We start from the raw sequence: 21800 nt of genomic DNA on the forward strand, positions 1-21800 counted from the left end.
TAGACTTAAAGGCGATAGTGATAGTAAAGATTCGCATGGTCCTGACTTTCACCAACAGGACGACTTTGCAATAGAAATTACCTGGGGATCTCACTTCTCATGCTTCAGTGTTCATAAACGAATGAAGATATGGCGGGATGACAGGCTGACCGCCGCCTATACTAGTAACAATAGTAACGCTTGGTACTGAAGGTGTCAGTTTAAAATTTGACAATTCTGATTTCATGAACTGCCCAGTGCCTGTTACAGCCGGTGGTGTTTTGGATGGCAGGTGGTAAGGTAGTTGCAGTGCAGGATGGCAAGTGGTAATGTAGTTGCAGTGCAGGCACGTGGTGTTAAAATGCTCCTCACGGCTCACATATTGTTCTGCCCACTGGTACAAAAGAGTGAGGAAGTGAAGCAAGTTAACGGGCCATTATTATCCACTCCGAACCTCCACGTGGTGTGACCTGGTTGGCACTAACGGGTGGTGTACTCACTTACTGAGTATGAAGGCTGAGTTTTGCCAGCTCAAACTATCCACAAGACCTAACAAACTAACACTAACAGCTACCAAGCACCAGGAAACTTCCCCCAGGTAACAGGGTACAAGAAAAGATTAACACTAGTTCTCAACCTTTGTGTCACTGTTTAGGCCGGCTCTCTCTTTTTCAACCTTCCTTGATTGATTGAAATTCAGCACAGACAGGATATTATCAGGCAAACTCAGGATTGTTATATTTTACTAACGTCTCCCCACGATTCGTTAGACACAGATACCAAGCTCTAAGAGCTATTAAATCACCAGGAAATTCTCTTTCAGCTTTCAGGTCCCATCGAAGTCACCCACCACAGAGCTAGGGATTCCGATTCGCTCATCCTGACTACAAGGACACATTGATAATGAGTAGGCTTGGCACTTCTCCCTCCAGTAACCACTTTTCAGGTCTTTTCAGTTAAGACAGCTAATGCGTAAGGGCTGACACAGGCTCGTGATAAGACAGAATTAGGAATTTCAACTCTGACTACGAGGACACACTGATAGCGAGAATTCCTGGCACTTCTTCCTCCAGTTTACCACTTTTCAGGGGACCGGGTTAGCTTTGCCACACTCTTCATTGAATTGTGACTGGACGCTCTACAATCATCTAATAGCAGCAGAGTTTGACTGACACCCTTTCTGGTTCTATTCAGTTTCTACAGCGGAAGATCTCAACACTCGAAAACAGTTCATCTCGGACATCCTGCAGAGATGCTTCATCACAGCCTGCCCCATCACACGGGGAACCCTTAGATCTACAGTACCCTGGTGGACAGCATAGCTCACTAAAGCATAGTGGACCTCTTTAGTTCTGAGACGCAAAGCTAACCGGACAAGGAATAAATATCAATGCAATACTTAGGGGATGCAAATAGGACATACAACGTTGTATCGAATGCATTACTCAAACTTTTGATTCTTTTTTAGCTCGACGTTACATGGTAAATATATTTACCATGTAACGTCGAGCTAAAAAAGAATCAAAAGTTTGAGTAATGCATTCGATACAACGTTGTACGAACCTGGAGTTAAAACTGGTGCTGTTAAGCGCTTTAAATGCAGCCTGGGAATCTGAGAGGAATTTATAAATTCCTCTCAGATTCCCAGGCTGCATTTAAAGCGCTTAACAGCACCAGTTTTAACTCCAGGTTCGTTCTGAACATCTCAGACCAACTCAACTCACTAGGTATTCACATCCAGTAGAACTTCGTTCCAGGACATGAAGGAGTATACGGACCACGGTAAAGAACTAGCGGACGATCAATCCAACAACATCCCCATAGGACCAGAACCCTTCCTCCCAATTAGGCCACACTCAGTGACAAAGGAAAATTCCACCTGAGATGTTCCTCCACAAATATAAATACAGGAACTTTAATTTTTCTGGAACTCACATCAGATGGCTAACATGGTCGCTTTCAGGATAGGCCACAGCCCACTAGTTTATTTTCAGAACGTGGCAAACAACGTCAACTTCGAGACGCAAGATTGTGAACACTTTTCAGGAGAAGCAGAAACATCCCAGCACCTCCTCTGCAAGTGCATCCAGATCATGACGTTCAGAATGAGGATAATTGGTGAACTCTACCTTAACAACAGTAAACTACAATCATATCTTCAAATTTGTGGAACAGTCAACAAGACTGGATAGGGAAAACCCTTTTGGGTAACCTCCTTGGATTCTTCACCAGGAACTTCGCTAAATCCCATACTAGGAATTCAACCTAGGCCCATCTCCGCATAGAGAAATATCTCCCAGACTTTGACCTTGCTCGGAAGTCCCTTGTCTGCCCGCAGAAGTACTACAACAGAAGTGGGTTTGCTCTGAGACAGGTAGTGACAGCTTCAAGACTCCAGGGGTCTGTTGCATTGATATTTATTATTTTATGATTTCGTATATACTTTGGGAGTCCTGGCATGCAGCTAGCAGGAGTTGCATTCTGTGGGCACGGTGATAGGGCGGAGGGCCTCCATCTTTATAGTAAGAGGCCAGAAACCGTTGACTAGAACAGAGAGAGAGAGAGAGAGAGAGAGAGAGAGAGAGAGAGAGGGAGAGAGAGAGAGAGAGAGAGAGAGAGAGAGAGAGAGAGAGAGAGAGAGAGAGAGAGAGAGAGAGAGAGAGAGAGAGAGAGAGAGAGAGAGAGAGAGAGAGAGAGAGAGAGAGAGAGAGAGAGAGAGAGAGAGAGAGAGAGAGAGAGAGAGAGAGAGAGAGAGAGAGAGAGAGAGAGAGAGAGAGAGAGAGAGAGAGAGAGAGAGAGAGAGAGAGAGAGAGAGAGAGAGAGAGAGAGAGAGAGAGAGAGAGAAGCAAGTTAACTGGTTCAAGTATTTACAGCAGAAAAAAGAGTCAGGAGAGAGGGGCATGTAGTGATTATCTGGTCTATGTTTTTGATGGTCTATGTTTTTGGTGGTCTAGTGAAAGTGAAATGTGGTAGTATTAACTGCTCAAATACGTGGAAGATGGACACAAGCACTTATTAGCCCTATTGTACTAGCTGATCACTATACAGCTAACTATCACAGGAGCATTTGTTGAAACTGTTCTAACTCTTTTCCGCAAAGTTATTGTCATCCGCAAAGTTATTACCACAGCAAGTAGGTGGAGCTATTGTTGTTTTAACAAGAGAGGTGCTAGTTACTGTGCAGTGTAGTTTACCTTGTTTTTGTGACGTGTGTATAATATTGCTCCTCTTCTCTTGGATAAATATGTTTAACAAAGTTTTCGCTTGTCTCTCTATTTTTGGGTGAGTTTCATTTCTTATTTAAGGTATTTTATTTTTATTGGTATAAATTTGGACAAATTTGGAGATATCATTAACTGATGCAGTTGTGTGAAAACGACGCTTGGTAAATGGAAGTACTTAATTTTAAAAAATCGAGACAAGGAAAGTATGTTATTCATATTATTATTATATTATTTCAATCAGCATTTAACTTGCACCAAGTGCACGGCCGAATGCCACAAAATGGTTTAACAAAATGGTTTAACAAAATAGTTTAACGAAAAAGTTTAACGAAATAGTTTAACAACAAATTAGATTTATAACAAAATCAGGTATCGAGACAAAGTTTAACCATGAGGCTTCATGTTTTAGACAACAATCAAATTTACGGTAAATTCTCCGACAAGTGTTTCACCAGCAGGGAATAAGCTTTTACTTCTGGGTTGAAAATCTTAGCTTTGAGAACGTAAAAACCTTAACTTGCTTTTTCTAAATAGATAAAATTCTCGAACATTCGAATAACAATCTTATTTAAGCATTAAGCATTAACAGTACACCTAAATAATACACTTAATAATATTCAGGCCCTTCACGTGGTGGAGCTGTGACATTAATAGGTGAGAGAAGTGTGACACTGAGTGATGTGAGTGATGTGACTGATGTGAGTGATGTGAGTGTTGTAATGCGAGTGCCTTATTTGCTGTCATTGTATTGATCCCATTCATTGATAATCACTACCCGTATCATAAACAAAAGGCACTCATATTTTATCAGCTATAGCTGCCAAGATCACTGATCAGGTGTTCCTGCCTCCAATGTTGATCGCTTATAAGCGATCAACAAACAACACGTGCACAGTCCATTAGCAACCAATCTACAGCTATCAAGTCTAGTGCCTATAACCCTACAGCTATCAAGTGGTCGACAACCAGAGTTGTTCAGGCTTTCAGCAGGACTGTTCTGAATTCCAGTCACCTTTGTGTTAAAGTAAAGATCAGGGACTTCTTGAGACCTTGGCCATAAAAGTGATACCATTAAAAACTGTATTAACGTCTAGATTCTTTACTTCCACAGATAAATTAACTGTTGATCAGCCAGAGCTCCACAAGATAACATTTAATCTTAGCGTTAATAGCATCAGTAAGATAAGTAGCATAAGTGAGGTACGCTAGAGAATACCGTGGTTCTACTTCTAGATGGTCGCTAGTCAGTGGTTAGGTTAGGCAACTAACCACACCACTAACTGTAGCGACAAACTGGTTAATTTAGAAAAGGCAGGTACTGGACATGTTGGTATAACGAAATTAGTTAATTAATTGATTGCAGCTGTCACCACCACAATCGATCTAGAAAAATCTACGCATCTACAAATTAGTCAATTTATTCTGTGTGAGTTATGTTTGCTGGGAGAAACGCAATTACAGTATTCGATAATAATAATATTCATTGGAAATATTTCTTGGATGGGAAAATTCGAAGTTCTTATTCCTATATCATTTAATATTTGCTTTAAAAGTCACATATTCATTGTTCAAGGACTACAACTCCTTTTTATTAGAGACCCTAAACTATAACAGCATCAATTATACCATCATAACGCTATATAATCGATTATATTATGAGACAAATGTTTGCGACACAGATTTAAAATAATGAACAATGGTCATTGACCATGGGGTATGACCCACAAGTACATATGCAATTGCATGGAGATATGTGTTACTAAAAGAACCTCCATTTGATTAATTACATATTGCTAGATATCATCTTATCTGAATCTGACACATATATTCTCCTTGATCGTCGCTGAATCATGACTACTGGCGAATAAAAATGTTATTAAAACGTCGGAGTAAAACAGTCATATCAGCCTACACCAACAAAGAAAGAACTAACTTATTCTGTCATTAAAAGTAAAACAACCTCACAGCGCTTAGTACTTTAGTATTTTGTGAATAAAGCAATCGGAAATTGACCTACCAACACTCACGGGACCCGACCATTGGTCATTCTATATATATTATATATATATATAATATATTCGTGCAAATGCGCTTATTAATTTTATCAAAGCGCAAATGCATTTGACCAACACCGTCAGACTCTATCCAATCGTCAGGACGACATCGGAGAGCTTTATAGTTTATAAGGTGTCATCTTAAAGCCAGGTCACTAATTTACCTCGCTCGTTTCAAATATTGAACTTATTAAAAGGAAAGTATATTAAATGGATATTCAATATTATTTAGATATATTATATAAAATGTTGTCTCAATGTGTTGCAGGATAGATTCCCTAGAATCCTGTTATTTGGAAGGGGTAAATTAAGCAAATTTTAAATTCATTTGATATATTATTTTGATGAAGCTTTTGGTTGGCGCAAAACCTATGAAGGATGAACATCGTTCATCGCAAGCAACAATTATGCTGAGATATTAAATTTAGCGTCGCATTTATATAATCAGTTTTCGCCTTAACAATGGCATCCAGGCAGCTAAATAGATTACATCATCTCTGCAGTGCACGTCTCAAACGTATTTATATTTAATATCTGATCATTCTACTGTGTGGTGCACGTGACAGTCACGTGTGGTGCACGTGACAGTCACGTGACGCGACTATTTAATTATCCCACTCACTATATGAAATATGTCATAGTACTTGTGTGGTAATGTCTTTGCGCAATATGCTAAATTTGTAATGTTGAGCCAATATTTGGCTGTATCTGAGTATCAAACTATATGCTCACATTGACCACGCAAAAATCATAGGAAACATTGTCAGCAAATGATTTAAACTTATTATCATGCAACGCTACAAATCTATCTATTTGAGTGAATAATATGAGATGGGAATATTTTACCCTAGTTTGGTGACCCCAAACCCTGGTTGCGCTCATTGCTCGGCGGAGAGCACGAATACACAGTTCCCACTGCAGTCTATACGCCGGATAACCAACTCAATGTATAGAAGCCCTGCTGTCTGATGAAGTAAACACTTTTTGCCCTGGAATTGTTCGAAACAAGGACCGGCAAATTGTATTTTGCACCCTTGCTCATGATCCCAAGGGACTGCCAATTCATTTGCTGCAGCACCCTGCCTCAGTGCACCTCTCCATTCATGCCCCCAAACAAACGAGTGTTATTACACCTGCAAGGGTGAACACAAGCATTGCACCTCGACTGTTTGGGTAACTAATCCTAGGATTAATATGATATACTGGTGAGAGCGGCTAATACCGTCTTATTTCTGATATTCTTACGCCTTTCATCTGACGTGTTGTTATGGGGCACGTTACTATTAACAGGGTACAGATGGGTTCGTGTTATTGTCGTCATAACTTTATTAAGATAAGTTAATCAAGGTAACTAAGCGATGGAGCTGACCCGGCCCTTATGTTCATCAGCTAGGGTTTGTTGATGAAAATGGGAAAGATCTCTGATGTATGGGCTCTTTTCATATTAATAAGGTCGATATATTGGCATTTTCTGTGAAAATATAAAAATAGCTTGTGGAAACAATGTCAAATATTATCGCACGTGACGAATGGTGATTGGTGGTATCGCTGCTTTGAATTCTGAAGAATCCTACCATAACAAATATCTAGAGGGAAAACTAAAACTCGTCTTCTAGAAACTAGATAGACAACAAATAGAAACGGGAAAAACTCCCCGCCTAATTGTATCTAAAACACTCTTCAATGAAACGTTTCATGTTTCCACACTGTTTCATGTTGTCACATCTACTTTTTCTAAAGTTAAACTGACTAACCGACTTAACTTTAAGTCTTAAGTACACGTTTAGATTACGTCAATATTTTCTACAATGTAATAGATGAGAACCAAAATGAGACGTTCCCCTCGTATACATTAGTTTAATAGACGAGTTTGTTTTAAAATGTGGTAAAGGAGAACTAAAATGAGACGTTCCCCACAGAGTGTTACAGAGTGTGATATACGGAGCACCAGAGACCGGTGATCACACCCACGAGCATGTCTTCCTAGGAGAGTACGCCACTAACGTTCTGAATATGAAGCCAGCGGAACTCGAGGACATGCTTTACTGGCTGGTTTGTTGCTTTATTTTTTATTAATTTTACTTTTGTAGATCTGGTTCTTCCTGTTACCACTTTGTTGCTTTAAAAAATAAAATTTTTTTCGTTGCTGGGGAACGTTCACCGAAATTTCCAGAAAAAAAACACAAATTACAGGTTGAACAGAGAATAGACCGCGACAATGATATGAAGATAAACCTAGACGAACTGAAACACTGGATGCAGCATATCTACCACCACGATCTGGATAACAACATCATGCATGCGTTCTTCGAGTGCAACAAAAAGAAGGTATGTGCGTAAATGGTGTCAAACATTTTCGGTTGGGGATCGCTGATGGCTAGCTCATCACCAGTCAACATGACAATATGTGACCCATGTGACCCGTGTGAGCCGCAAAAACGTCGATATTCTGTTCTAGGGAAAGCTCATTAATAACGGCCTGGCTGCAAGATTGCGGTGTCCCAATCACGGAATGGCAAAGAAATCAGTCGGAGATGACTGCTGAATCGTGAATACGACTGCTGACTGTGAATTCTTTGAACTAGCGAACAATACTCCGTATTTATTAAATATAAGTGTTTAAAGCCTCGAGAACAAAACCACTGATGCACTCTTCACTCTTTGCTAGAATAAAAACATTGCGCGATCGTGAGGATTAATTCGAGAAAAGATAAACACAACCAAATTTTATTATATTTTTGTAACGGAGCTCGGTGACACACGTTCAAGAAGACCTGGATACTTTTAGTTTTTATCAACGTAATAATATATAAAACATACGTTTTATCAATGTAAGGTTTTGGTCGTTCGGGAACATATTTTCCATTGCACTTTTCAGCACATCCATTTTCAGGCTTATTGATTAAACTGGACATAACATTACGCCAGAATCTTACTATATAACGAGACGATCTGTTGCCATTTTACTGACACCACGGCATCGACTTTAACACGACTTTCCGCAAAAAACGGTGTGAGATATACAATTGAACCTGTTTTAGCTCGATCAAATTCTTTAACAGCATTTTTATCAGTATGAAGAAATACAAAATTGGCCAAGGAATATTGGCCCAAATTTAAACCCCCAAGTAGTACCATTACCAAAATCGCGAAATAAATAATTAGAGTATTCTCTTGACACCATTTTAGAGTTTGACGGGTTCCTGCTAATGTGTGAAATTACTAGGGAATACTAGGAATGCTGCAAGGTTTACAGGTTTACAACAAATAGATCTATAATACCATACGCCTTTTACGCAATAAATCAAAACGAAGAGTATTCTTGAAATTTATGCGGAGGTAGTTACTAGTTACTAACCAAGTTGTTAGACTAAAATTCTACCTTAGAATAGACCAACGCTGTTGGATTATATTTTATACTTAAACAATAAACATCCATTGAAAGTGGGTGTGTTGCCCGTTATGTTCTATTCTATATCTCGCCATCCCGGTTCTGGAATCCCAGCCCCGGTTTTAGTCCCTACACTTTTTTCCAGTCCCTCTTCTGTTCCCAGTCCTGATCGGTTGTTAAGCTTAACCTACCCGTGAAAACAAGGTGTGAAGTGGCACTATTACATACATTTAGGTCAATAAAATGAATTGGTTAAAGCTTATATCGGGAGAAACTTTCAACAATCGGCTCGACAATTATGCTAAACTTATGTTGCGAATAAGTGAGTGACTGAGTGAAGACATCCCCTGCATTTGATAAAATGGTAATATGATTTCTCTTTCTCCACCACCGCCATAATGTGATAACTACGAAGTAGCCATTAATCTATCAAGCACGTGAACATGCATATATATTTGATTGGAAAATGTTCAACCTCACTTCCGACTTGGGTAAATCAGTGGTAACAACTTATCAAGTGTACCACATGTGGTACAGTACGGGAGAGTACCAGTACTCCAGTAAGGTGACAAGTTTGTGTGATACGAGAGAGCGTGCCCCCAGTATATGAGAATAACATAGAGCAATATTATCTCCTCCTACAAAGATATTATTACTCAGCTCCGGACCTGGCTCCTAATGAATTGACATGTTCGGGGGGCTGGTGAGATAAAGGCAATTTATCTTATCAGATATAGGCATAGCCTATAATATATAGTTGGATGGCCGATGATCCTGCGAAGGATCATCGGCAGTCATCTTCGATTCAGAATATATGGTTTACATTTTTCGCTATCCAATGATATAGCTCCATATATATATAATAGCTCCATTCTGCTGATCTTGATCAATTACGAATGGTTGGCAGTCTCCTGACAAGATCCCATGCGATGTGCAAGGGCTCGCGGATGACCTTGCTCTCTTAGCCACGTTGGAGGGACCGGCCACAAGTGGTAACAAAGACTTTGATCATCTGAGAGAGATGACACCGAAAAGTCTTGGAGTCATTATGAAGTTATGAATTGGTGCGCTGATAACGGGCTGAAGCTGAGGACACTTAAGACACTTTCCGTAATTTTCACATGGAGGAGGAAATGGGAATTTTCAGAACTTCTATCAGTGAACGGAATAGAAATAGAGATGAAAAGTTCCACTAAGACGATCCTGATTAATCAAAAAATGACAAATGTCCTGATAATTAAAGGGATAAACTATGACCTAAACTGGGCTCCTGTTAAAATGAAGTCAGTTTATCGTTGAAATACCGCTTTCAGTATAATTAATAAACAGGCCCGGGACTCTACGGCTTGAGACTTTAATAAACACGAACACCGAGCGGATATTTAAACTATATGTCAACTAATTTGCACCTGAGATCATATTTATATGACCATGAAAATGACTATGAAATAAAACCATGAAAATGTCAGGTATAGTAAGTGGAACGTACCACTAAAATGTATTTCACGACAGTTGATAACCCTTTCCTTGCAGGACCACGACATAACCTTTAAGGAGTACAGATCTTGTTTAGCTAGAAAGCCGGGCACTGCCACTCCTACTGAGAAAACTGAAAACAGACTGGTAGCCAGATGGAGACAGGCTGACCAAGACGGAGATAGTAGACTATCATTGTAAGTATTTCTAATACTGTGTACCAAGACGGAGATAGTAGACTATCATTGTAAGTATTTCTAATACTGTGTACCAAGACGGAGATAGTAGACTATCATTGTAAGTATTTCTAATACTGTGTACCAAGACGGAGATAGTAGACTATCATTGTAAGTATTTTTAATACTGTGTACCAAGACGGAGATAGTAGACTATCATTGTAAGTATTTTTAATACTGTGTACCAAGACGGAGATAGTAGACTATCATTGTAAGTATTTCTAATACTGTGTACCAAGACGGAGATAGTAGACTATCATTGTAAGTATTTTTAATACTGTGTACCAAGACGGAGATAGTAGACTATCATTGTAAGTATTTTTAATACTGTGTACCAAGACGGAGATAGTAGACTATCATTGTAAGTATTTTTACTACTGTAGTACGGAGATAGTAGACTATCATTGTAAGTATTTTTATTACTGTAGTACGGAGATAGTAGACTATCATTGTAAGTATTTTTAATACTGTGTACCAAGACGGAGATAGTAGACTATCATTGTAAGTATTTTTAATACTGTGTACCAAGACGGAGATAGTAGACTATCATTGTAAGTATTTCTAATACTGTATACCAAGACGGAGATAGTAGACTATCATTGTAAGTATTTTTAATACTGTGTACCAAGACGGGGATAGTAGACTATCATTGTAAGTATTTTTAATACTGTGTACCAAGACGGAGATAGTAGACTATCATTGTAAGTATTTTTACTACTGTAGTACGGAGATAGTAGACTATCATTGTAAGTATTTTTACTACTGTAGTACGGAGATAGTAGACTATCATTGTAAGTATTTTTAATACTGTGTACCAAGACGGAGATAGTAGACTATCATTGTAAGTATTTTTAATACTGTGTACCAAGACGGAGATAGTAGACTATCATTGTAAGTATTTTTAATACTATGTACCAAGACGGAGATAGTAGACTATCATTGTAAGTATTTTTAATACTGTGTACCAAGACGGAGATAGTAGATTATCATTGTAAGTATTTTTAATACTGTGTACCAAGACGGAGATAGTAGACTATCATTGTAAGTATTTTTAATACTGTGTACCAAGACGGAGATAGTAGACTATCATTGTAAGTATTTTTACTACTGTAGTACGGAGATAGTAGACTATCATTGTAAGTATTTTTACTACTGTAGTACGGAGATAGTAGACTATCATTGTAAGTATTTTTAATACTGTGTACCAAGACGGAGATAGTAGACTATCATGTAAGTATTTTTAATACTGTGTACCAAGACGGAGATAGTAGACTATCATTTTAAGTCTTTTTAATACTGTGTACCAAGACGGAGATAGTAGACTATCATTGTAAGTATTTTTAATACTGTGTACCAAGACGGAGATAGTAGACTATCATTGTAAGTATTTTTTATACTGTGTACCATTTTGTCTCTTTAAAAATGTTAATTGCTTCCATGAGTCTGAGAGACCTATTCGATAAAACCCCAAAAGATACTACACTAAAGAAAATCATGAAGCAAAAACCAAAGCTTTAGCGAGGGATTCTATTTAAGATTTTGTGGTCTTTAGTCTTAAGAAATGCTATGAGATTAAATTCTATAAGATTAATATAATGTTTAAGAAACTACACCGAAGAAGGCACTACTCATTTGTTTTTTAGGAACGAGTTTGGGCCGTTCTATGCGCCTGACGAGATGCATCACCAACATATGCATGGCCTGCTGGTTGATGAGTACATTGACGATAGAGACGCTGATGGGGACTATATCCTGTCATTCGAGGAGTACATCTGTGAGTACTCACTACAATACTAGAGTATCACTCCAATCTGTGAGTACTCACTACAATACTAGAGTAGCACTCCAATCTGTGAGTACTCACTACAATACTAGATTATTATATGAGATATATACTACTTACTAGCACTTTAGTAGCACTCCAATCTGTGTATTAGTGCTTTTATAACTTATACAATTGTTGAACGTGTAAAATTATGGATGTTATTCTGGGTGGAATGCTGAATGAGATACAAGAAAGGTACCTCCGATCATTAACAAATTAATATTTCTCAGCTCAAAGTGTCGAGTTGAAGGATCTAAACACGGGAGACGACTGGGAGCTTAGTTTAAATGAGCGCTTTTCTAAAATCGACGAAAATAAGGTACAACAAACGACAACGAAGTTCATGTGATAGTGCAGACCTATTTGCTATTTTGTATCTGTTATGATTCTGCGTAACTATGGTAACTAGTAGTGTAACTATGGTAACTAGTAGTGTAACTATGGTAACTTGTGACCTATTTGCTATTTTGTATCTGTTATGATTCTGCCTAGGCAGATCGACCTAGGCAGGTAGGCAGGATGATTCTGCCATGAAGTGCAGCACGGAATAGAATGGCTCTGACCAGCGGCGGGTTCCTTTAGAAGTAGAAGATATTAATGAAAGGAAAGAACCATTATGGGACCTTGATCTGTATACACAATGGTACCAGACATGAAACCATAAAATAATGATCCCAGCGAAACCATGATTATTATTGAACTGTTATTATTATTGAACACGGCCCTGATATTTGATTCTCCTTGCGCTTCATAATTATAAGAACACCACATGATCCAGAGCTGTGGTGATGAGAGTTCATATCACGGGGGTGGTGGATAATGAAATTTAGAACAGTGAGATTAATGGTGGTATTATTTCAAACCATCCCTTTCATAATATTTGATTGCCTGGCTGAAGGATATGTTTATTGTTGTCAATATCAAGTCCAGTAAGGTTTGCAGTAAAATCACAATTATACGGGATCCTTGGCGAATGCAGCATTGAACAAGTGAATCAGTGTTTTGGAGGAGGAGTTAACCAATGTTTGGAGGAGGAGTTAACCAATGTTTGGAGGAGGAGTTAACCAATGTTTGGAGGAGGAGTTAACCAATGTTTGGAAGAGGAGTTAACCAATGTTTGGAGGAGGAGTTAACCAATGTTTGGAGGAGGAGTTAACCAATGTTTGGAGGAGGAGTTAACCAATGTTTGGAGGAGGAGTTAACCGATGTTTTGGAGGAGGAGTTAACCAATGTTTGGAGGAGGAGTTAACCAATGTTTGAAGGAGGAGTTAACCAATGTTTGGAGGAGGAGTTAACCAATGTTTGGAGAAGGAGTTAACCAATGTTTGGAGGAGGAGTTAACCAATGTTTGGAGGGGGAGTTAACCAATGTTTGGAGGAGGAGTTAACCAATGTTTTGGGGAAGGAGTTAACCAATGTTTGGAGGAGGAATTAACCAATGTTTGGAGAAGGAGTTAACCAATGTTTGGAGGAGGAGTTAACCAATGTTTGGAGGAGGAGTTAACCAATGTTTTGGAGGAGGAGTTAACCAATGTTTGGAGGAGGAGTTAACCAATGTTTGGAGGAGGAGTTAACCAATGTTTGGAGGAGGAGTTAACCAATGTTTTGGAGGAGGAGTTAACCGATGTTTTGGAGGAGGAGTTAACCAATGTTTGGAGGAGGAATTAACCAATGTTTGGAGAAGGAGTTAACCAATGTTTGGAGGAGGAGTTAACCAATGTTTGGAGGAGGAGTTAACCAATGTTTGGAGGAGGAGTTAACCAATGTTTTGGGGAAGGAGTTAACCAATGTTTGGAGGAGGAGTTAACCAATGTTTGGAGGAGGAGTTAACCAATGTTTGGAGGAGGAGTTAACCAATGTTTGGAGGAGGAGTTAACCAATGTTTTGGAGGAGGCGTTAACCGATGTTTTGGAGGAGGAGTTAACCAATGTTTGGAGGAGGAGTTAACCAATGTTTGGAGGAGGATTTAACCAATGTTTGGAGGAGGAGTTAACTATGGTAACTAGTGGCGTAACTATGGTAACTAGTAGCGTAACTATGGTAACTAGTAGTGTAACTTTATTTCAGGACAGTAAGCTGTCTCACCCGGAAGTAGAGAACTACTTGTTCCCACCACATTACGATTACGATCCTGCTCACGAGGAAGCTGTACATATCATGAGTGAGCATATTATCTGTTAACATTGATGCTGTCAACTCTACTATATTGTGTAGTATGACCATAACTGGCCATATTTTAATCCATCAACGCTCAACGCTCAATGGACATGTACTTCCTGATCAATTCAGCTCAAAATAAGACAACTAAAACCTTAAAATCCACAGCGGAGACAGACGATGACAAAGATAACAAGATCTCCCACTACGAGATGATGAAACACCTGCGAGTATTCGTGGGGAGCCAAGTTTTACAGCAAGGCAAACTCCTGCTGAGATCTAGAGATGAGCTGTGATAGTACAAACTGTGATCAAGTGATATTATGGGTATTGATAGCTAGTGCTATGTTTTATATGGAAATCACTTTAATCTTATTATACTGAAGCACGGACCGTCTCCTCCAGTTATTTACTGTATTGTTCCCTGTGCAGCCCTCCTACACTGGTGCACACTAATTTCTTCTTGAAACGACCTATTTTATGGACCATAGCATAGGTCGTACCAACAGGAAATTGGTGAGCGGCACGACTAATCAGTGCCACAACTAATCTTGAGAGGAGTCCAATATAAACCTGGCTACAGTTCTTATCAGGGCGTGTCTCTTTTTGATATCGCCCAAAATGGGATAATCGTTTAACTCCATATAAAACGGCTAGAATAACATGACAAATATTTTCGGTTATCAATTTTCATTGAAGTGTCAGGTACTAACCATGCCAAATTGATACATTTCCGAGCCTTTTGCTTTTGTTATAGTTATTTTTAATCAAAGTATAAGACTAAGACGGGCTTTAATGTTTCAAATTATTTGATGAAGTTACAGATTTACGTTATTGTTTCTCGTTTCTCCTCTTATATAGTTGGTCTCATGCAGTGATGATGTGCCATGATATGTATTATCGATTATGAATACCAATAATACCAAAACATAACAAATCTGGAATGTGGAAATTGGAATCGTGCTTTTTATTTTGCCGTGCAATAGATTTGTAGTGTTGTAATTAGTTTAAAAGATATATTACTTATAATTGTAACCACAGAACGAGGAACTGGAGTAGCAGGGAACTCTAGTAGCAGGGAATAGTTGAGTGTGCACTTCGATGTATACGATTTCTGACAACACAGGGTTGTTTGTTAGATCATTCTTAACCAAAATCGTTTAGGTACGCAATTTGTGTCGCTAGACATAACCCTACAGGGCAAATTTTCTAAATTACCCTCAGTCGCGTATACGGGATTTTTGTATTGCAGCTCCTGAAGGTCATAGAGACTTCAATTTTAGCTTAAAATTACCGCAATGGCCATATTTATATACAAGTTATGAAGCAACATAAGGTCTCCAGTGCTTTGTTTTATAGATATTGACAAAAAACTGTTTTTTGTCTCAGCGAACCAAAAATGGGACTGAATTTTGATAACTTGAACTAGGAAAATCGTAAAGACTTGAATTTTAGCTTAAAATGAGCGCAAACATCACATTTATATACAACTTATAAAGCAATATAAGCCCTTTAATGCTTATTTGTTAAGATATTGACAAAAATCGGTCATTTTGGCTACACGCGTGAGGAAAAATACCAAATTGGGCAACAACTTTGGTCTTTTTTTGACCAGTTTTGTGCTCAAGTTATTAAAATGTGCTTTGATGTTGTAGATCGGGTGTTTTCTTCCAATATGGGTTTCGGTATAAATCTGGAAGCACCCGGTTTATGGGTGATAGGGGTTAAAAACCCTAAAATGTCAGGCGATGGGCGAGACAATTGTCTGAATTTGGTTATAAAAACACTTGCACTCTTTGCTAGGGTTTGCTTTTTTCTGCTACATCGATCCGATTTCTAACTACTAATCATCCCCCTCTAGATCATTCTCTTTTAGATACATGATTTCTATAAGTTCTTAAAGGTACATCCGGCATGATGTAAAGTCTATATCAAAGCATTTTAATGTGGTCTTAACAAGTTGCAAGATATTCAAATTCACTAATATAAAACAAAGATTGTAGGTTATCCTTCTTTTACATAATATTGAGTAATTGTGGGCTTTTTGAGGGGGAGGCTACCCGGCGCGAGCTCTTCACTCAGGAAGCGCAAACACGTCAATATAAAAAGTTTCGCGCCCTACAAACTTCGGTAGACCTTAATGCTCGTTACACGTGGTTCACTGCGCGTGCAGTGTCTATGCGCGTGCATACTTCATATCAGTGTCATACAACATATCAGTGTCATACAACATAAAGCTATTTGTACAGGGATTTTTTTATCGCGATAAGAAGTTAATTTGCAACTGAACTCTCGTTTGCAACTGAACTCTCATCATTCACATCATACTGCACGCGCAGTGTGTACTGTATAATACAAAATCAAACATGTATAACTATTGTCAATATTCATTATGCATTTAATCTTTAATTTTTGATGGAAATTATGATGTATAATTGCTGTTTTCCATACGAGTTAGTATGCCATGTAATATACAAAATAACACATAACACATAATTATAACTAATACGCGACTCAAATTTAAAACTCGTTGTAAAACAATGTTTGTAGGCATATCACTATTTGTTCCGTATTGAAGTTGATTCATTTGGTTGCTTTTATTTTTCATTTTAGACATAACTACCTGTTGTATTGTAAATTACTAATCGAAAAGACTGTTTATGAATTTCTTATTTAATTATAACCTTCAACTTTGTAATTTTAAGGCGCGCGTCTTTATACATTATATGTGATCATGATATGTTTGATGTTGTAAGTTTTAGTTATTGATAATATAATATTTATTGAAGCTCAAAATGTTGATAGAAATAATAATATCACAAGTAAATTTCAAAAATCTATCTGCAATCACAAAGTTTCACTATACTACTAGACTAAGTCAGTAGCCCAAAATCATAATATGTAAGGTACATTTATATTTAAATATCTAAGGACATTTCCATACATTTTTTGATAAAAATTATTACTTCATGTTGTTCATAACGTTTTTTTGTCTAAGAAGAACATCCTTTTGTAATTTTGTTTTCCATTATTCATTTTAAAAATAATTTATTTTTGATTGTTAGAGCACGCACTACGCCGCGCGTTTATAAATTTATATTGCGAGAAAGATTTATAGTACAGGGAAATCCGTCTGAAAAAATCGATCTGCTGACACACGAAGCTTACAAAGGATTTTTGACGTTTTTGAGTCTTAATAGGTGTCCTTTATGGCTGACCAACTTTTCCAAACTTTTCCACGTGGCTTAAGGCCACTTTTTGCCACTTTACCACTTTTTACCACCTTTCTTATTTGTCGAATATCTTTAGTTGTGAACATCGTAAAAGGTTGCGAATCAATCGAGTGTGTTCATATTATCAGGAAGAAAAACTTTTGTTCTAACAATTTTTACGTCAGATAATAATTTAATTGGATAATTATCAATTAACCAATTAGCAAAATTCTAAAAATTTTTTATTGGCTAAAAATGATCGGAATAGCTTAAAACACGGAAAAAAGTAGTTTTTAGAAAAAATTTGAAAATTTTTCACTTACATTTTTTTTTCGAGACTTGGAAAAATTTCGAAAATTCAAAATATTTTTTTCCGCCAAAAGTGACCAAATTGCATGAAACGCGGAGAAAAATGATTTTCAAAAAAAACTTAGTCAATTTTTCGTTTCAAGAATACTTAAATCACCAATATTTGTAGTTGGAGTTCAGTAAATCTCGGCAGATTTTAGTAATAATCAGGAATTACTAACTCTAAGTGGAAAGGTCTGAAACTGAAAAACGTTAAGTTTAACCATACGATCGCGATATAAGAGTTTCATAACTAATTACAATACAGCCTTATCGATTTTCACAGAAACTGCACCAATGGCACAGTCAAGATCGAAACGATAGCCTGCTGTACTGTCATTTTATTGATTTCAATGATGAATCAGTGGGGTTAAGAATATCACATTTGTAATAAATAAAACCTCTCTGTACCGTCAATTGTGCTATCTAAACCGGCCTACCTGTATTACCAGACCTCTTCTTTTCCTCAACAATCAAACCGAGTTGTTCATATCGCATTTGGTGGGTGATGTAAACTAAGTAGTAATACATATCGAGCTATATTCAATCACAATACGACACAGTACGTGTATAAATATATTATATGGCTCTTAATGAGGTTTATGAAACGCTTTATACCGTGAGAAACCCGGTATAGAGAGGTTTTACAGTTTATCACGAAAACGTCTACTTGGTCTCATGGCTCATTTACAGTTCGAAGAAGGGCAAGAACAGATCAGGGAAACTGAGGAACAGCCAGGTCCAGGAAGCAAGTGTAAATACACCTTCCAACATCTACTGTGACTGTTTTGTATTGTACTGCATACCGCTTCATTTGCGGGATACCTCAAATCACCCCCATATATCAGGGTCGGCTAAAAGTAAAATCAACAAGGGTAACATACGGGAAAGGGTAAGATTTAGATACGAGTACAGTGTCGGGCAAGGGGTAGTAAAGAACCGGTAATAATTAATTCAGTGAAATGTTCCACGAGAGTCAGGATATTTTGGAAATTGATAATAGAGACAGATCCTGATCAGGAAGGATTGTTAATGTTATTGAGGATGTTGATTTGAAATCCGGACGTCGTGAAGTAAAAATACAGGTTCTTCCCGCAGGATATTCGGGGCCCATGATGATCAGCTCGGGATTAATGTGGGACAGATCGAAGACTGACAACTGAACCCAATTGAACCTAGTTCCCACTAACCAATCAGCTTAATTGGTTAGGGTTAGGGTTAGGGTTAGGGTTAGGGTTAGGGTTAGGGTTAATCTAAATGTCTAAATTGAGTTCAGTTGTCCGGTAGCCCGCTCTTGCGAGTTGACATTCTAAGTTTTCTGGTCTTTTCTTGCCTTCTTTGAGCTGTCAAAGAGCCATGAGACCAACTAGACATTTTCGTGATAAACTGTAAAACCTCTCCATATCGGGCCTCTCACGGGAGAAACGAGAAGTGTACGGTATAGAACGTTTCATATACCTCATTAAGGGCCATAATATAATATACACGTGTTGCATTGTGTCGTATTGTGATTGAAAATAGCTCGATATGTATTACTACTTAGTTTACATCACCCACCAAATGCGATATGAACAACTCGGTTTGATTGTTGAGGAAAAGAAGAGGTCTGGTAATACAGGTAGGCCGGTTTAGATAGCACAATTGACGGTACAGAGAGGTTTTATTTATTACAAATGTGATATTCTTAACCCCACTGATTCATCATTGAAATCAATAAAATGACAGTACAGCAGGCTATCGTTTCGATCTTGACTGTGCCATTGGTGCAGTTTCTGTGAAAATCGATAAGGCTGTATTGTAATTAGTTATGAAACTCTTATATCGCGATCGTATGGTTAAACTTAACGTTTTTCAGTTTCAGACCTTTCCACTTAGAGTTAGTAATTCCTGATTATTACTAAAATCTGCCGAGATTTACTGAACTCCAACTACAAATATTGGTGATTTAAGTATTCTTGAAACGAAAAATTGACTAAGTTTTTTTTGAAAATCATTTTTCTCCGCGTTTCATGCAATTTGGTCACTTTTGGCGGAAAAAAATATTTTGAATTTTCGAAATTTTTCCAAGTCTCGAAAAAAAAATGTAAGTGAAAAATTTTCAAATTTTTTCTAAAAACTACTTTTTTCCGTGTTTTAAGCTATTCCGATCATTTTTAGCCAATAAAAAATTTTTAGAATTTTGCTAATTGGTTAATTGATAATTATCCAATTAAATTATTATCTGACGTAAAAATTGTTAGAACAAAAGTTTTTCTTCCTGATAATATAAACACACTCGATTGATTCGCAACCTTTTACGATGTTCACAACTAAAGATATTCGACAAATAAGAAAGGTGGTAAAAAGTGGTAAAGTGGCAAAAAGTGGCCTTAAGCCACGTGGAAAAGTTTGGAAAAGTTGGTTAGCCATAAAGGACACCTATTAGGACTCAAAAACGTCAAAAATCCTTTGTAAGCTTCGTGTGTCAGCAGATCGATTTTTTCAGACGGATTTCCCTGTACTATTAGCCAAAATATTCGTTGCGCGTATATGATGGCTGCTGCTCACACGTGTCACTGCACACTGCTAATTTTCGACCTGTGATCGTTTGTCGACTACCAGCATTGTTTTCTACAGCTTGGATTTTGGTTAACACCACCGAACTTAGTTTAATTGTTGGTTCTTTGTGCATTTTATTGACATGACGAAATAGTTTAATTATTGGGTAATTCGTCGACTCTTGCTTTGTGATGGCTTGCAACTGAATGCCTGATACTTATTTCTAACCTGGTATAAATTGGTAATAGCGTAGCACATGTTCTCAGATTTTAAATGACATTGTACTACAGTTCTTAAGTTTAGCAAAGAATCAAAGTCTGCACACTCTAAATTCTCTTATTTACTTACTTTTGCTTTTGTTGGGTTTAGCGCACTGCAACAGGTTCATCAACTATCTTGACCACCCATGGCTCCGATGTTACAGGATCCTTTCACCAATCCAGGATGTATTAGTGCCTGATTTTATGTAAAATTGAGCTCTGCAACTGGCGGATCGAATAGGTGTCGAGTATCACGAATATTCCTATTTTCCTCACAATCCATATCCGAATACTGTTGTTTTATATCAAACAATCGCTGAGGCTGCCCCCGCTGTTATATTGATCCAGCAGCCAAAATATTTCAAATATGAATTACCAGTTTTAAACATATATTACAAACATCCCAATTTCTAGCTGGAACAGAATGACTTTTGGGACAAGTAGATTTCCTGACAGATGTTATTGAATTCTGATCTAACATCCGATGATCGTGGTCAAAAAAAGGTAAGCACTTTTTTAAAGATTATATTTTTTGTCATGATACGTACAATACCTTAAGAACGACGAATTTAGTCTACAATAAATTTAGTCAAACTTTTCGTGAGACTAAATTTCTCACATTCCATATCTGAATAATGTTGTTTTACAATAACCAATCGCTAAGGCTGCCCCCGCTTTTATATTGATTAAGTAGTCTGCCAAAATGTTTCAAATATGAATTACCAGTTTTAAACATATATTACAAACATCCTAATTTCTAGCTGGAACAGAATGACTCTTGGAACAAGTAGATTTCCTGACAGATGTTATTGAATTCTGAACTAACATCCGATGATCGTGGTCAAAAAAAGGTAAGCACTTTTTTAAAGATTATATTTTTTGTCATGATACGTACAATACCTTAAGAACGACGAATTTAGTCTACAATAAATTTAGTCAAACTTTTCGTGAGACTAAATTTTCGGCGTCTAATTTTTTAAAAATCTATTAACTTATTACACATTTGTGCTCTGCTTTAGCATCACTTGACTATTTAATAAAATTGTTTGTTCAGGCCATGACCTTATAGTCAGCCAATTGGCCATTGCTATATTATGTGTA

General features: G+C 37.5%; 2 protein-coding genes across 2 annotated transcripts in view; one reads left to right on the plus strand and one right to left on the minus strand.

Annotated features, from left to right (window-relative positions):
- LOC134813019 (elongation factor Tu-like) overlaps nucleotides 1-15153 on the minus strand; it is a 58610-nt gene extending 43457 nt beyond the window's left edge. Inside the window, exon 1 of the mRNA XM_063820684.1 lies at nucleotides 15142-15153. The gene's annotated coding sequence lies outside the window, so the exon portion shown is untranslated. The remainder of the gene's footprint in view (nucleotides 1-15141) is intronic.
- The window catches only part of LOC134813022 (reticulocalbin-1-like), a 30226-nt gene continuing 11593 nt past the window's right edge, over nucleotides 3168-21800 (plus strand). Inside the window, exons 1-8 of the mRNA XM_063820686.1 lie at nucleotides 3168-3261; nucleotides 7177-7309; nucleotides 7451-7585; nucleotides 10182-10321; nucleotides 12004-12134; nucleotides 12416-12504; nucleotides 14252-14345; nucleotides 14510-14837. Coding sequence (XP_063676756.1) covers nucleotides 3224-3261; nucleotides 7177-7309; nucleotides 7451-7585; nucleotides 10182-10321; nucleotides 12004-12134; nucleotides 12416-12504; nucleotides 14252-14345; nucleotides 14510-14637 — 888 coding nt within the window. The 5' untranslated portion in view covers nucleotides 3168-3223 and the 3' untranslated portion in view covers nucleotides 14638-14837. The remainder of the gene's footprint in view (nucleotides 3262-7176; nucleotides 7310-7450; nucleotides 7586-10181; nucleotides 10322-12003; nucleotides 12135-12415; nucleotides 12505-14251; nucleotides 14346-14509; nucleotides 14838-21800) is intronic.

Source organism: Bolinopsis microptera, chromosome 3, assembly GCF_026151205.1.
Source record: "Bolinopsis microptera isolate Bmic1 chromosome 3, MBARI_Bmic_1.0, whole genome shotgun sequence".
Taxonomy (NCBI): domain Eukaryota; kingdom Metazoa; phylum Ctenophora; class Tentaculata; order Lobata; family Bolinopsidae; genus Bolinopsis; species Bolinopsis microptera.